At 39.3% G+C, this 13,999-nt stretch overlaps 2 protein-coding genes across 2 annotated transcripts; one reads left to right on the forward strand and one right to left on the reverse strand.

Annotated features, from left to right (window-relative positions):
* Positions 1–1,156: 1,156 nt before the first annotated feature.
* Positions 1,157–7,223, forward strand: LOC145877229 (uncharacterized). The gene is made up of 2 exons (XM_082972519.1): positions 1,157–1,709; positions 4,993–7,223. The coding sequence occupies exons 1-2, from the start codon at positions 1,367–1,369 to the stop codon at positions 5,400–5,402; spliced, it is 753 nt and encodes a 250-aa protein (XP_082828645.1). The 5' UTR covers positions 1,157–1,366; the 3' UTR covers positions 5,403–7,223.
* Positions 7,224–9,127: 1,904 nt separating this feature from the next.
* Positions 9,128–9,883, reverse strand: LOC145877237 (uncharacterized; the record flags this gene model as incomplete). The annotated part of the gene is made up of 1 exon (XM_082972529.1): positions 9,128–9,883. A coding segment is annotated over one exon (707 nt), but the record flags the coding sequence as incomplete, so codon positions are not given.
* Positions 9,884–13,999: the final 4,116 nt, after the last annotated feature.

A 13,999-nucleotide genomic window follows, 5' to 3' on the forward strand; every position in this document is an offset into this window, starting at 1 on the left:
ACACCATGTAGGAGCAGTATAGACCTAGTCTGTTCATTATATACATCTACATGATGTATTGTTACACCATGTAGGAGCAGTATAGACCTAGTCTGTTCATTATGTACATCTACATGATGTATTGTTACACCATGTAGGAGCAGTATAGACCTAGTCTGTTCATTATATACATCTACATGATGTATTGTTACACCATGTAGCAGCAGTATGGAGGTACAGTGGGGGACAAAATTGTTGACACCCTTGATAAAGATGAGCAAAAACGACTCTATAAAATAAAGAATTCAAATACTGAGCTATATTGTATAAAAAATAAAGGGAAATTATATTATTTTATACTAATACAATTGCTCAGAGAAAAATATAGAGTTTAACATGTAATTCTGAAAAGGTAGGGGTCTGAATTATTGCCACCCATGTTTTCAATACTCCAGCACCCTCCCCTTGGGAGGATAATGACACTGAAATGTTTAATGAGATTAGAGAACACATTGGGTGGGATCTTAGACCATTCCTCCATACAGAATCTCTCCAGGTCCTTGATTTATTTAGTCTGTCTTATGGACTGCCCTGTTCAATTCAAACCACAGGTTTTCAATGGAGTTCAAGTCCGAAGACTGAGATGGCCATTGAAAATGTTGATTTTTGTGCCCAAATAACCATTTCTTTGTGGATGTTGATGTGTCTTGCTGGAAGATCCACTTATGGCCAAGTCTCAGCCTCCTAGCAGAGAGGTAACCAGGTTTTGGGCTAAAATATCCTGGTAGTGGGTAAAGTTTATTTATTTATTTCATACAGTCATTTTAGCTCATCTTTATCAAGGGTATCAATAACTAGGTGCTTATTTTGATATCTAGTTATTTGACTGAATCAGAAATACAGATGTGGAGTAGATGTAGAGTTTGTTTTAAATTCTCATAAAAAAAAATCTGAACTAATCAAACAACACTTGTTGCTCTTTGTACGTGTTGATATAATATTCATATTTAATGGAGAGAAAAAACGTTTTCCTAAACTGCTTTATAATATTATAATTCAATGAAGAATAAAAATAGTTTTCCCTCCTCAACTGCGTTTCCTCCCTCCAGACAGCAGATGGCGATATGTGTCTTTCAGGCGATGTTTCTAGTGTGACGTATAATCTAGTGGACGGAACGCTTCTTCAACAACTGCAGCCACCTCGGTAGCTCGCTAGCTGACAAAGTCTGAACATTCAAGTTCTTAAGACAATTTCGTGGTTTAATTGCCACTGTGATTTAAACATAGTACTCCATTTTATGTAATATTTACGTTGTAAGTCAGCTAGCTGGGTGGTTAAGTTAGCACTAGTCTAGTCGCTAATGCTAACTAGCTATTATCCCCGACCATGAGTTCACTAAGCTACTCTCCTCCTGTTAAAGAAGAGGTCTGCTGGACGGAGAAAGAAGCTCTGGTGAAAGAGGAGGAAGAAGAGAAAGATGTTACAATACAAAAACAAGTGGAGGGTGAGGCTGTTACCGTGAAAGAAGAAGAGAAAGACGTTTCAGTGAAAGAAGAGGAAGACGTGTTCAGAGTGAAGGAGGAGGAGGATGTTACTGTGAAAGAAGAGGATGAAGTGAAAGAAGATGAAGACGTTTTTGGAATGAAGGATGAAGAGGGGGATATTACTGTCACATTAGAGGAGGACGAAGAAGAGAAGACTGGAGAATTGATTATTACCAGTAAATACAGTGAGTACTATCTAATAAAACAGGGACATTGATCTGATTAACACCAGTAAATACAGTGAGTACTATCTAATAAAACAGGGACATTGATCTGATTAACACCAGTAAATACAGTGAGTACCATCTTATAAAACAGGGACATTGATCTGATTAACACCAGTAAATACAGTGAGTAATATCTAATAAAACAGGGACATTGATCTGATTAACACCAGTAAATACAGTGAGTACTATCTAATAAAACAGGGACATTGATCTGATTAACACCAGTAAATACAGTGAGTACTATCTAATAAAACAGGGACATTGATCTGATTAACACCAGTAAATACAGTGAGTACTATCTAATAAAACAGGGACATTGATCTTTTATTTTATTTTTTATTTCACCTTTATTTAACCAGGTAGGCAAGTTCAGAACAAGTTCTCATTTACAATTGTGACCTGGCCAAGATAAAGCAAAGCAGTTCGACAACATACAACAACACAGAGTTACACGTGGAGTAAAACAAACATACAGTCAATAATACAGTAGAAAAATAAGTCTATATACAATGTGAGCAAATGAGGTGAGATAAGGCAGGTAAAAGCAATAAATAGGCCATGGTGGCGAAGTAAATACAATATAGCAAGTAAAACACTGGAATGGTAGATATGACAGTAGATGGGTGTGCAAAGTAGAAATACTCGGGTGCAAAAGAGCAAAATAAATAAATTTAGTAGGGGAAGAGGGAGTTGTTTGGGCTAAATTATAGATGGGCTATGTACAGGTGCAGTAATCTGTGAGCTGCTCTGACAGCTGGTGCTTAAAGCTAGTGAGGGAGATAAGTGTTTCCAGTTTTAGAGATTTTTGTAGTTCGTTCCAGTCATTGGCAGCAGAGAACTGGAAGAAGAGGCGGCCGAAGGAGGAATTGGCTTTGGGGGTGACCAGAGAGATATACCTGCTGGAGCGCGTGCTACAGGTGGGTGCTGCTATGGTGACCAGCGAGCTGAGATAAGGGGGGACTTTACCTAGCAGGGTCTTGTAGATGACCTGGAGCCAGTGGGTTTGGCGACGAGTATGAAGCGAGGGCCAGCCAACGAGAGCGTACAGGTCGCAGTGGTGGGTAGTATATGGGGCTTTGGTGACAAAACGGATGGCACTGTGATAGACTGCATCCAATTTATTGAGTAGGGTATTGGAAGCTATTTTGTAAATGACATTGCCGAAGTCGAGGATCGGTAGGATGGTCAGTTTTATAAGGGTATGTTTGGCAGCATGAATGAAAGATGCTTTGTTGCGAAATAGGAAGCCAATTCTAGATTTAACTTTGGATTGGAGATGCTTATAGTGAGTCTGGAAGGAGAGTTTAGTCTAACCAGACACCTAGGTATTTGTAGTTGTCCACATATTCTTAGTCAGAACCGTCCAGAGTAGTGATGCTGGACGGACGGGCAGGTGCAGGCAGCGATCGGTTGAAGAGCATGCATTTAGTTTTACTTGTATTTAAGAGCAGTTGGAGGCCACGGAAGGAGAGTTGTATGGCATTGAAGCTCGTCTGGAGGGTTGTTAACACAATGTCCAAAGAAGGGCCAGAAGTATACAGAATGGTGTCGTCTGCGTAGAGGTGGATCATAGAATCACCAGCAGCAAGAGCGACATCATTGATGTATACAGAGAAGAGAGTCGGCCCAAGAATTGAACCCTGTGGCACCTCCATAGAGACTGCCAGAGGTCCGGACAACAGGCCCTCTGATTTGACACACTGAACTCTATCAGAGAAGTAGTTGGTGAACCAGGCGAGGTAGTCATTTGAGAAACCAAGGCTGTTGAGTCTGCCGATGAAGATGTGGTGATTGACAGAGTCGAAAGCCTTGGCCAGGTCAATGAATACGGCTGCACAGTATTGTTTCTTATCGATGGCGGTTAAGATATATCGTTTAGGACCTTGAGCGTGGCTGAGGTGCACTTGCTGTTTGAGGTGAAGAAACATTTGCTTTGAGATGCTCCACAACTCATTAGTGGTGGTGCATTAACTTCTATGGGCTACGTGGGACGCTAGCGTCCCACCCCTGGTACACCCTATCAACAACAGGTGAAATATCAAGAGCGCCAAATTTGAAAACAATTAAAAGTCATAATTCAAATTTCTCAAAAATACAACTATCTTACACCCTTTGAAAGATAAACATCTCCTTAATCTAACCACGTTGTCCGATTTCAAAAAGGCTTTACGGCGAAAGCATAAAGTTAGATTATGTTAGGACAGTACATTGACAAAACATTACATACAGCTATTTTCAATGCAAAGACAGGCGTCACCAAAAGCAGAAAACCAGCTAAAATTATGCACTAACCTTTGACAATCTTCATCAGATGACACTCCTAGGACATTATGTTAGACAATACATGCATTTTTTGTTCTATCAAGTTTATATTTATATCCAAAAACAGAATTTTACAATGGCGGTGATGTTCAGAAAATATTTTCCGTCCAATACCACCAGTGAATCAGCACAACAAATTAAAATATTACTATTCAAAAACATTGGTAAAATATAATATTGTCATTCAAAGAATTATAGATTAACATCTCGTGAATGCAACCGCATTGCCAGATTCAAAAATAACTTTACAAAAATAACTAGTGGTTTCCTCATTACCAGATATACTACATCCATAACTAGTGGTTTCCTCATTACCAGATATACTACATCCATAACTAGTGGTTTCCTCATTACCAGATATACTACAACCATAACTAGTGGTTTCCTCATTACCAGATATACTACATCCATAACTAGTGGTTTCCTCATTACCAGATATACTACATCCATAACTAGTGGTTTCCTCATTACCAGATATACTACATCCATAACTAGTGGTTTCCTCATTACCAGATATACTACATCCATAACTAGTGGGTTCCTCATTACCAGATATACTACATCCATAACTAGTGGTTTCCTCATTACCAGATATACTACATCCATAACTAGTGGTTTCCTTATTAGCAGGGAGGTGTTTCTACAATCAAATTGCCCTCGTGTGGCACACTGCTTAGAGTTTCAACAACTGTAATAATTTATTTCTAGCCTACAATCATCGATGTTACTACTAATGTGAGAACAAGACAAAATATGACTATTCTTGCTCATTTTAAGACAAATGTCAAGTAATCATTACATTCATTACAGACGTCAATTGTTGTCCAACATCATGGCTCCGCTGTTGGCATCACCTTTTACAGTGGATTACCGCTGTTGTGGGCCTTTAATCATCTGTCTGACTTTGTTGTTCACACAGGAGAGATATGGGACTATCGTGGATCCTCTGGGGAGCCTCAACAACATCATGATGCTGAAGAGGCAGAGAAGAGTCTCTCCAGATCAGAACACCTCAAGAAACACCTGCAGAGACCCACAGGGAAGAAAACTCACTGCTGCTCTGACTGTGGGAAGAGATTCAACTCATCAGGCATTAAAATTCACCAGAGAATCCACACAGGAGAGAGACCTTATAGCTGTAATCAATGTGGGAAGAGTTTTGGTCAATCTGGAAATCTGACTGCACACCAGAGAATACACACAGGAGAGAAACCTTATAACTGTGGTCAATGTGGGAGGAGTTTTACTCAGTCATGCAGCCTGATATCACACCAGAGAACACACACAGGAGAGAAACCTTGTAGCTGTGATCAGTGTGACAAGAGATAATCTGATTAAAGATCTCTGATCAAACATCAGAAAATACATGGAGTTGTTTCATGATATCAATGATATAATGTCACATTGTAGAATGTTTTAACATTGTAGTAGGAATATTTTAATGATGTCACAATGTAGAATGTTTTAACATTGTAGTAGGAGTATTTTAATGATGTCACTATGTAGAATGTTTTAACATTGTAGTAGGAGTATTTTAATGATGTCACAATGTAGAACCCTAAACGTTTGTCCCCTGTTCTATTGATTTCAACATGATATGGATATTAACCTCAGGGGGAAAATCCAGGCTCTGAAATGGAAGAGTCACTATTTATGAGATTTAACAAAAAGTGACTAACAAAAAAAGAGTTGTGTTACACTTACCACGTTGGTGACGCACTTGAATCAAAATGCATCACTCCAAAATGTAGCAGACTGTCTTCTGCAGGTTGTCGTCTAACCAGTGAGGTAAAATATATCTCCCATTTCCATGTGTTTTTTTTAGTTGTGTTAGTTTCAACATCACGTACAACCTGATTTCCCCCCTAATCGATATCAGTGATTTATTGCTACTTGTCAAAACAACAGTGTTTCTGGTGCAGTTTATAAGGAGCTTGTTTAAAAAATACAAGTAATATGATTATTGTGGCAGATGTTTGTGTATATAGCACATGTTATGTTTAGGTTTTCAATTTATCACAAACTGTTTCTGCATATTGGTTATTGATTTGGACACGTTAAAACTGTGTTTTGACATCGGGGATATCCCATCTAGCAACATGTAATTGAAAATATGACTATGCAATCAAATATTTCATATTTACATTTCATGTAACATTTAGTAGTGATAATTATTTATGCAACCAACTGACAATTTTTTGGTACAATTATAATGACATTGTTGCCCTGCTTTTATAATATCAGGGTTCATTCTCAGATGTGCCAACCCAAATGTACTAGAGCATGACATTGGGGACTGGGCCCCGATCCAACAACATGCCTATCTAGTGAACCCTGAAAAGAGAGAGAAGCTCCGCAGTGAGGTGGAAAGTTACTATGGATATTGCAGGAGTTTCCTCTTGAAATCAGACATGTCTGTGGTGAGGACAACTTGGTTGCTGATTGTCTCAAGGGTGGGCAGTTAAAAAGTTTTGTGTTTTGTGTTTAGCCAGTCCGTTACCATGGATCACAATTTATAATTTATTATGACTGCATGGTTTTCCGTATTGGAGATGAGTTTTGTTTGGGCTCGTTCCAAGTTTTAGGAAGATGAGAGTACTAGAAGCTAGTGGGGAAAATATATATATTTTTTCTTGTTTATAATTGTTGACAGCCAGTAGACACCATGTTTATATTGGTGAAGGTGAAGCATTGTAGTTGATTATAATGTGAAATTATAATTAAAGGCCCACAACAGCAGTAATCCACTGTAAAAGGTGATGCCAACAGCGGAGCCATGATGTTGGACAACAATTGACGTCTGTAATGAATGTTAAAATTATTTGATATTTGCCTTAAAATGAGCAAGAATAGTCATATTTTGTCTTGTTTTCACATTCGTAGTGTCATTGATGATTGTAGGCAAGAAATACGTTATTCATGTTGTTGAAACTCTAAGCAGTGTGCCGGACGACTTTTGGCACAATGTTGAGCAAAGATTTTAGTTTTTCACAATGTATTCTGAATGTGAATGGGGGAAATTCAGGGGAGTAACCTCCATTTCCAGGTTGATGATGAGTTCATTTCACACTACTTTGGATTATAATTGTAAGGATATTTGAATGTCCTGTTTAATATAATGTTTGCTAAAGCATTAAGAATTATGTGTAATTATTGAAGAACCCGCGTTAATGACAGTATCCATTTGGGTGTTGTCAATAAAGTTAAGATTTTATTGATTTATTTAACCAGGTAGGCCAGTTGAGAACAAGTTCTCATTTACAACTGCGACCTGGCCAAGATAAAGCAAAGCAGTGCGACACAAACAACACAGAGTTACAAGTGGGATAAACAAACGTACAGTCAATAACACAACAGAAAAATCTATATACAGTGTGTGCAAATGGATTAACCTGTTGGGGATAGGGGGCAGTATTTGCACGGCCGGATAAAAAACGTACCCGATTTAATCTGGTTACTACTCCTGCCCAGAAACTAGAATATGCCTATAATTGTTTGATTTGGATAGAAAACACCCTAAAGTTTCTAAAACTGTTTGAATGGTGTCTGTGAGTATAACAGAACTCATTTGGCAGGCCAAAACCTGAGAAGATTCCAAACAGGAAGCGCTCTCTCTGACCATTTCATGGCCTTCTTGATCATCTCTAACCAAAACAGGGGATCTCTGGCATGACGTGACATTTTCTAACACTCCCATAGGCTCTCAGAAGGCGCCAGAAATTTGTACAGTGTAGTTAGATAAAGGAGAGTCTTGTCTTTAAAATGCTGTAAAATAGTCATATGTTTGAAAAATTGAAGTTTTCGGATTTTCGAGGACTTTGTATTTCGCGCCACGCCCATCATTGGATATTGGAGCTAGCGGAACGTCTAGATGTAAGAGGCTAGACGTGCTAACGAGCTAGACGTGCAAAAATCCAAACCTCAAAATATAAATGGAAAAACCAAAGACTGTAACACCTTAAGAGAATGCTTACCACCAACAGAAAACAACTTCCAATTCACATTATAATCAACTACAATGCTTCACCTTCACCAATATAAACATGGTGTCTACTGGCTGTCAACAATTATAAACAAGAAAAAAACGTATTTCTTCCCCACTAGCTTCTAGAACTCTCGTCCCCTTGGAACGAGCCCGAACAAAACTCATCTCCAATACGGAAAAACGTGCAGTCAAAAAAAGATCCATGGCAACTCACTGGCTAAACGCTAAACACAAAAACTTTTTGACTGCCCACCCTTGAGACAGTTACAAAACCAAATTGTCCTCATCATGGACACAACAACCAAAAAACACTGTTGTTTTGACAAGTAGCAATAAATCACTGATATCGATTAGGGGGGAAATCAGGTTATACGTGATGTTGAAACTAACACAACTAAAAAAACACATGGAAATGGAGATATATTTTACCTCACTGGTTAGAGGACAACCTGCAGAAGACAGTCCAGCTACATTTTGGAGTGATGCATTTAAATGTAGGGGTCACTAAACATGCGGGAACACAACACTTATTTGTCATTAACTCATCGATATCATGTTGAAATCAATTGTGCCGAGAGGAGGGAGATGAGGTTGCACGTCCTGTTAAAACTAACAGCTCAAAAAACCACACGGAATCTGGGAATAATGTGTACATCACTGGTTAGAGGACAATTTGTAGAAAACAGCTCGCTACATTTTGAAGTGGTGCATTTTGATTCCAGTGCGTAACCAACATGGTAAATGTAACACAACTCTTTTTGTGTTAGTCACTTTTTGTTAAATCTCATAAATAGTAACTCTTCCATTTCAGAGCCTGGATTTTCCCCCTGAGGCTAATATCCATATCATGTTGAAATCAATAGAACAGGGAACAAACGTTTAGGGTTCTACAATGTGACATCATTAAAATATTCCTACTACAATGTTAAAACATTCTACATTGTGACATCATTAAAATACTCCTTCTACAATGTTTAAACATTCTACATTGTGACATCATTAAAATACTCCTTCTACAATGATAAAACATTCTACATTGTGACATCATTAAAATACTCCTTCTACAATGTTAAAACATTCTACATTGTGACATTATATCATTGATATCATGAAACAACTCATTCATGTATTTTCTGATGTTTGATCAGATGTCTTTTACCGGAGAATCTCTTGTCACACTGATCACAGCTATAAGGTTTCTCTCCTGTGTGTGTTCTCTGGTGTTGAGTCAGATTGCTAGATGTAGTAAAACTCTTCCCACATTGACCACAGCTATAAGGTTTCTCTCCTGTGTGTGTTCTCTGGTGTGATACCAGGCTGCATGACTGAGTAAAACTCCTCCCACATTGACCACAGTTATAAGGTTTCTCTCCTGTGTGGATTCTCTGGTGTGATACCAGGCTGCATGACTTAGTAAAACTCTTCCCACATTTACCACATCTATAAGGTTTCTCTCCTGTGTGTGTTCTCTGGTGTGATATCAGGCTGCATGGCTGAGTAAAACTCCTCCCACATTGATTACAGTTATAAGGTTTCTCTCCTGTGTGGATTCTCTGGTGTGCAGTCAGATTTCCAGATTGACCAAAACTCTTCCCACATTGATTACAGCTATAAGGTCTCTCTCCTGTGTGGATTCTCCGATGAATTTTAATGCCTGATGAGTTGAATCTCTTCCCACAGTCAGAGCAGCAGTGAGTTCTCTTCCCTGTGGATCTCTGCAGGTGTTTCTTGAGGTGTTCTGATATGGAGAGACTCTTCTCTGCCTCTTCAGCATCATGATGTTGTTGAGGCTCCCCAGAGGATCCACGATAGTCCCATATCTCTCCTGTGTGAACAACAAAGTCAGACAGATGATTAAAGGCCCACAACAGCGGTAATCCACTGTAAAAGGTGATGCCAACAGCGGAGCCATGATGTTGGACAACAATTGACGTCTGTAATGAATGTTAGAATTATTTGATATTTGCCTTAAAATGAGCAAGAATAGTCATATTTTGTCTTGTTTTCACATTCGTAGTAACATCAATGATTGTAGGCTAGAAATAAGTTATTCATGTTGTTGAAACTCTAAGCAGTGTGCCAGACGACTTTTGGTCTCCAATATAGGCCCCTTTCTGTATTTGCTAAAATTGCGGCACGAGGGCAATTTGATTGCAGAAACTCCTCCCTGCTAATGAGGAAACCACTAGTTATGGATGTACTATATCTGCCTGGAGCAAAAATGGTGAGCAAAGATTTTAGTTTTTCACAATGTATTCTGAATGTGAATGGGGGAAACTCAGGGGAGTAACCTCCATTTCCAGGTTGCTTATGAGTGCATTTCACACTACCTTGGATTAAAATTGTAAGGATATTTGAATGTCCTGTTTAATATAATGCTTGCTAAAGCATTAAGAATTATGTGTAATTATTGAAGAACCGCGTTAATGACAGTATCCATTTGGGTGTTGTCAATAAAGTTAAGATTTTATTTATTTATTTAACCAGGTAGGCCAGTTGAGAACAAGTTCTCATTTACAACTGCGACCTGGCCAAGATAAAGCAAAGCAGTGCGACAAAAAAACAACAGAGTTACACGTTGGATAAACAAACGTACAGTCAATAACACAATAGAAAAATCTACATACAATGTGTGCAAATGGAGTACGGAGGCAAGGCAATAAATAGACCATAGTAGTGAAGTAATTACAATTTAGCAAATTAACACTGGAGAGATAGATGTGCAGATGATGATGTTCAAGTAGAAATACTGGTGTGCAAAAGAGCAGAAAAAGTAAATAAAAACATGGGGATGAGGTAGGCAGTTGGATGGGCTATTTACAGATGGGCTGTGTACAGCTGCAGCGATCAGTAAGCTGATCAGATAGCTGATGCTTAAAGTTAGTGAGGGAGATATATGTCTCCAACTTCAGCGATTTTTGCAATTCGTTCCAGTCATTGGCAGCAGAGAACTGGAAGGAAATGCGGCCAAAGTAGGTGTTGGCTTTGGGGATGACCAGTGAGATATACCTCCTGGAGCGTGTGCTATGGGTGGGTGTTGCTATGGTGACCAGTGAGCTGAGTTAAGGCGGAGCTTTACATAGCAAAGACTTATAGATGACCTGGAGCCAGTGGGTTTGGCGACGAATATGTAGCGAGGGCCAGCCGACGAGAGCGTACAGGTCGCAGTGGTGGGTGGTATATGGGGCATTGGTGACAAAACGGATGGCACTGTGATAGACTGCATCCAGTTTGCTGAGTAGAGTGTTGGAGGCTATTTTGAAAATGACATCGCCGAAGTTAACCTCTATGGGCTTTTTACATGCTAATGTAAAAAAGCTGGTTTCTGATATAAATATGAACTTGATTGAACAAAACATGCATGTATTGTATAACATAATGTCCTAGGAGTGTCATCTGATGAAGATTATCAAAGGTTAGTACTGCATTTAGCTGTGGTTTTGGTTTTTGTGACATATCAAACGCTGTTTAAAAATCTATTTTTATGCTTACTTTTCTCGTAAAATAGCGATAATATTACAACCGGGCAACGTTGTATTCATTCAAAGGCTGAAAGAAAAAAAAATTGAATTCTCGTGAACGCGCATCTCAGTCTCACTGTCCCCAGGCTGACTGATCACAAACAGAGCTGCTGTACTTTGCCCAGAGACAGCAGACACCCCATTCCACTTTCTGGTGGCTTTAGAGAGCAAATGGAAGCCTTAGAAAGTGTCACGTTACAGCACAGATGCTGTAATGTCGATAGAGATGCAGAAGGACAACAAATTATCAGACGAGGGCCTTCCTGTATGGAATCTTCTCAGGTTTTTGCCTGCCATATGAGTTCTGTTATACTCACAGACACCATTCAAACAGTTTTAGAAACTTTAGAGTGTTTTCTATCCAAATCTACTAATTATATGCATATTCTAGTTTCTGGGCAGGAGTAGTAACCAGATTAAATCGGGTACGTTTTTTATCCGGACGTGAAAATACTGCCCCCTATCCCAAACAGGGTAAACTATCATTATAACATCATGGATGAATTCTAGAATATACTATATAGCCTAGAAACCTGGTTAAACTATCATTATGACCTCATGGATGGCCAGTCCTTGTATTCATAGTGTAGTGAATTCAGAGGGGAGGCCCTGAGCTGAACTCAAACCTGGGTCCAGTGACTGTCAAGCCAACACCTTATAACTGTTACGCCATGATTATCTGAACTTCTTGACGAGGTCCCTATGAATTTGAGAGTGGTTACATTTCTCCTTCCCCCATCCCTCAGCTGTTCACCAAACCAAGCCTCTGGGCAGCCATTTTGTTTCTGTTTTAAAACTAGGTTGCCCCTTTAAAAAAAGCCACACAATCAATCAACCAATCTGCAGTTCATACAACAACAAATCTGTCATTCCACCACTGTTTTGGTTATAAGATGATGATGGGTCTGGAGAAATGTAACTACTTTCTAATTCATAGACAGACCTATGGATGCAAGGACTGACCATCCATGATATCAACATTATAGTTTTAACTATGTTGAGGCTATACAGTGTTGATTTACATTGTTTCTAAACATTGGAGTAAAAAAATCTTATTTGGGGTTCTGATGGGGTACAACAGTTGAACTAAACTCATGAGGCATGTGTTATATTCTTCAAGAATCAATGGCTATAAATAAATTATTTAAAAGTCACAATATGGATGTAGCTATTGCATATTTCCGCTTTAACACCACACATCAGTTCAACAACTGCAGAGTTTGTGCCTCTGTATTTAAGACAGTACTTACTAGTGTTAATCAGGGCCCGTTCATTGTTAAAACCATTGGATGCCTTAACATGCCTTTGGGAAACCGGGCCCAGATATACAGTTTCCTCCTCTTCTTCCTTTTTCGATGTGACAGTCATCTCCCCCTCCTCTTCCACTCCAAAAACTGCATCTTCCTCCTCTTCTTTTACTGTAACATCCTCCTCCTCTTTCACTCTGAACGCGTCTTCCTCTTCTTTTACTGAAACGTCTTTCTCTTCTTCTTTCACTGTAACAGCCTCACCCTCTACTTGTTTTTGTATTGTAACATCTTTCTCTTCCCCCTCCTCTTTGACGAGAGTTTCTTTCTCCGTCCAGCAGACCTCCTCTTTAACAGGAGGAGAGTAGCTCAGTGACCGCATGGTCGGAGATGTTAGCTAGCTAGGCTAATGCTAACGTAACCAGCCCGCTAGCTGAATAATTATAACAACACCGTAAATATGAAATTAAATCGGATACCTAACTAGACGACAGAAGAGGGTTTAAAACACAGTGGCTAATATACACTAAAGCGTCTAAAGAGCTTTATTGGTTCGGCTATTTTGTCTAGCGAGCTACCGAGGTGGCTGAGTAACTTTAGCTACTGTTGAAAGAAGAGTTCCGTCCACTACATTATACGTCACACCAACAGCATTACCTTAAATTCCCAGACCGCCATCTGCTAACTGGAGTGGGTAACGCAGTTGAGTAAAATGTATATTTTATTTTCAGTAGGGAGGCTATATACAGGCACCGGTTAGTCGGGCTAATTGAGGTAGTATATACATGAATGTGTAGTTAAAGTGACATACATATATGATAAACAGAGAGTAGCAGCAGCGTAAAATAGGGGTTGGGGGGCGGCACAATGCAAATACTCCGGGTAGCCATTTGATTACCTGTTCGGGAGTCTTATGGCTTAGGGGGTAAAAGCTGTTGAGAAGCCTTTTTGGCCCCTTTCGCGTGAACGCGCACGCACTCAATTCTTCTTCCGTCATCTGCTGACTGGAGTGGGTAACGCAGTTGAGTAAAATGTATTTTTTATTTTGGCTTCGGTGTTGTGCCGAATTCTTCATTGCTGCGACTTGCTTGCTAGTTGAAGTTTCTGATCACGTCAGGCTGCGTTTCATTTTATTTTTCATGACGGTTTGATCGTGGGGAGGCACTAGTAATG

This window comes from Salmo salar, unplaced genomic scaffold, assembly GCF_965601325.2.
Source record: "Salmo salar unplaced genomic scaffold, fSalSal1 ptg000730l, whole genome shotgun sequence".
Taxonomy (NCBI): domain Eukaryota; kingdom Metazoa; phylum Chordata; class Actinopteri; order Salmoniformes; family Salmonidae; genus Salmo; species Salmo salar.

Coding starts and splice junctions, on each gene's coding strand:
- LOC145877229 (XM_082972519.1), top strand. CDS start 1,367: ATGAGTTCACTAAGCTACTCTCCTCCTGTTAAAGAAGAGGTCTGCTGG. Junction 1,710..4,992: donor GATTATTACCAGTAAATACA/GTGAGTACTATC, acceptor TTGTTCACACAG/GAGAGATATGGGACTATCGT.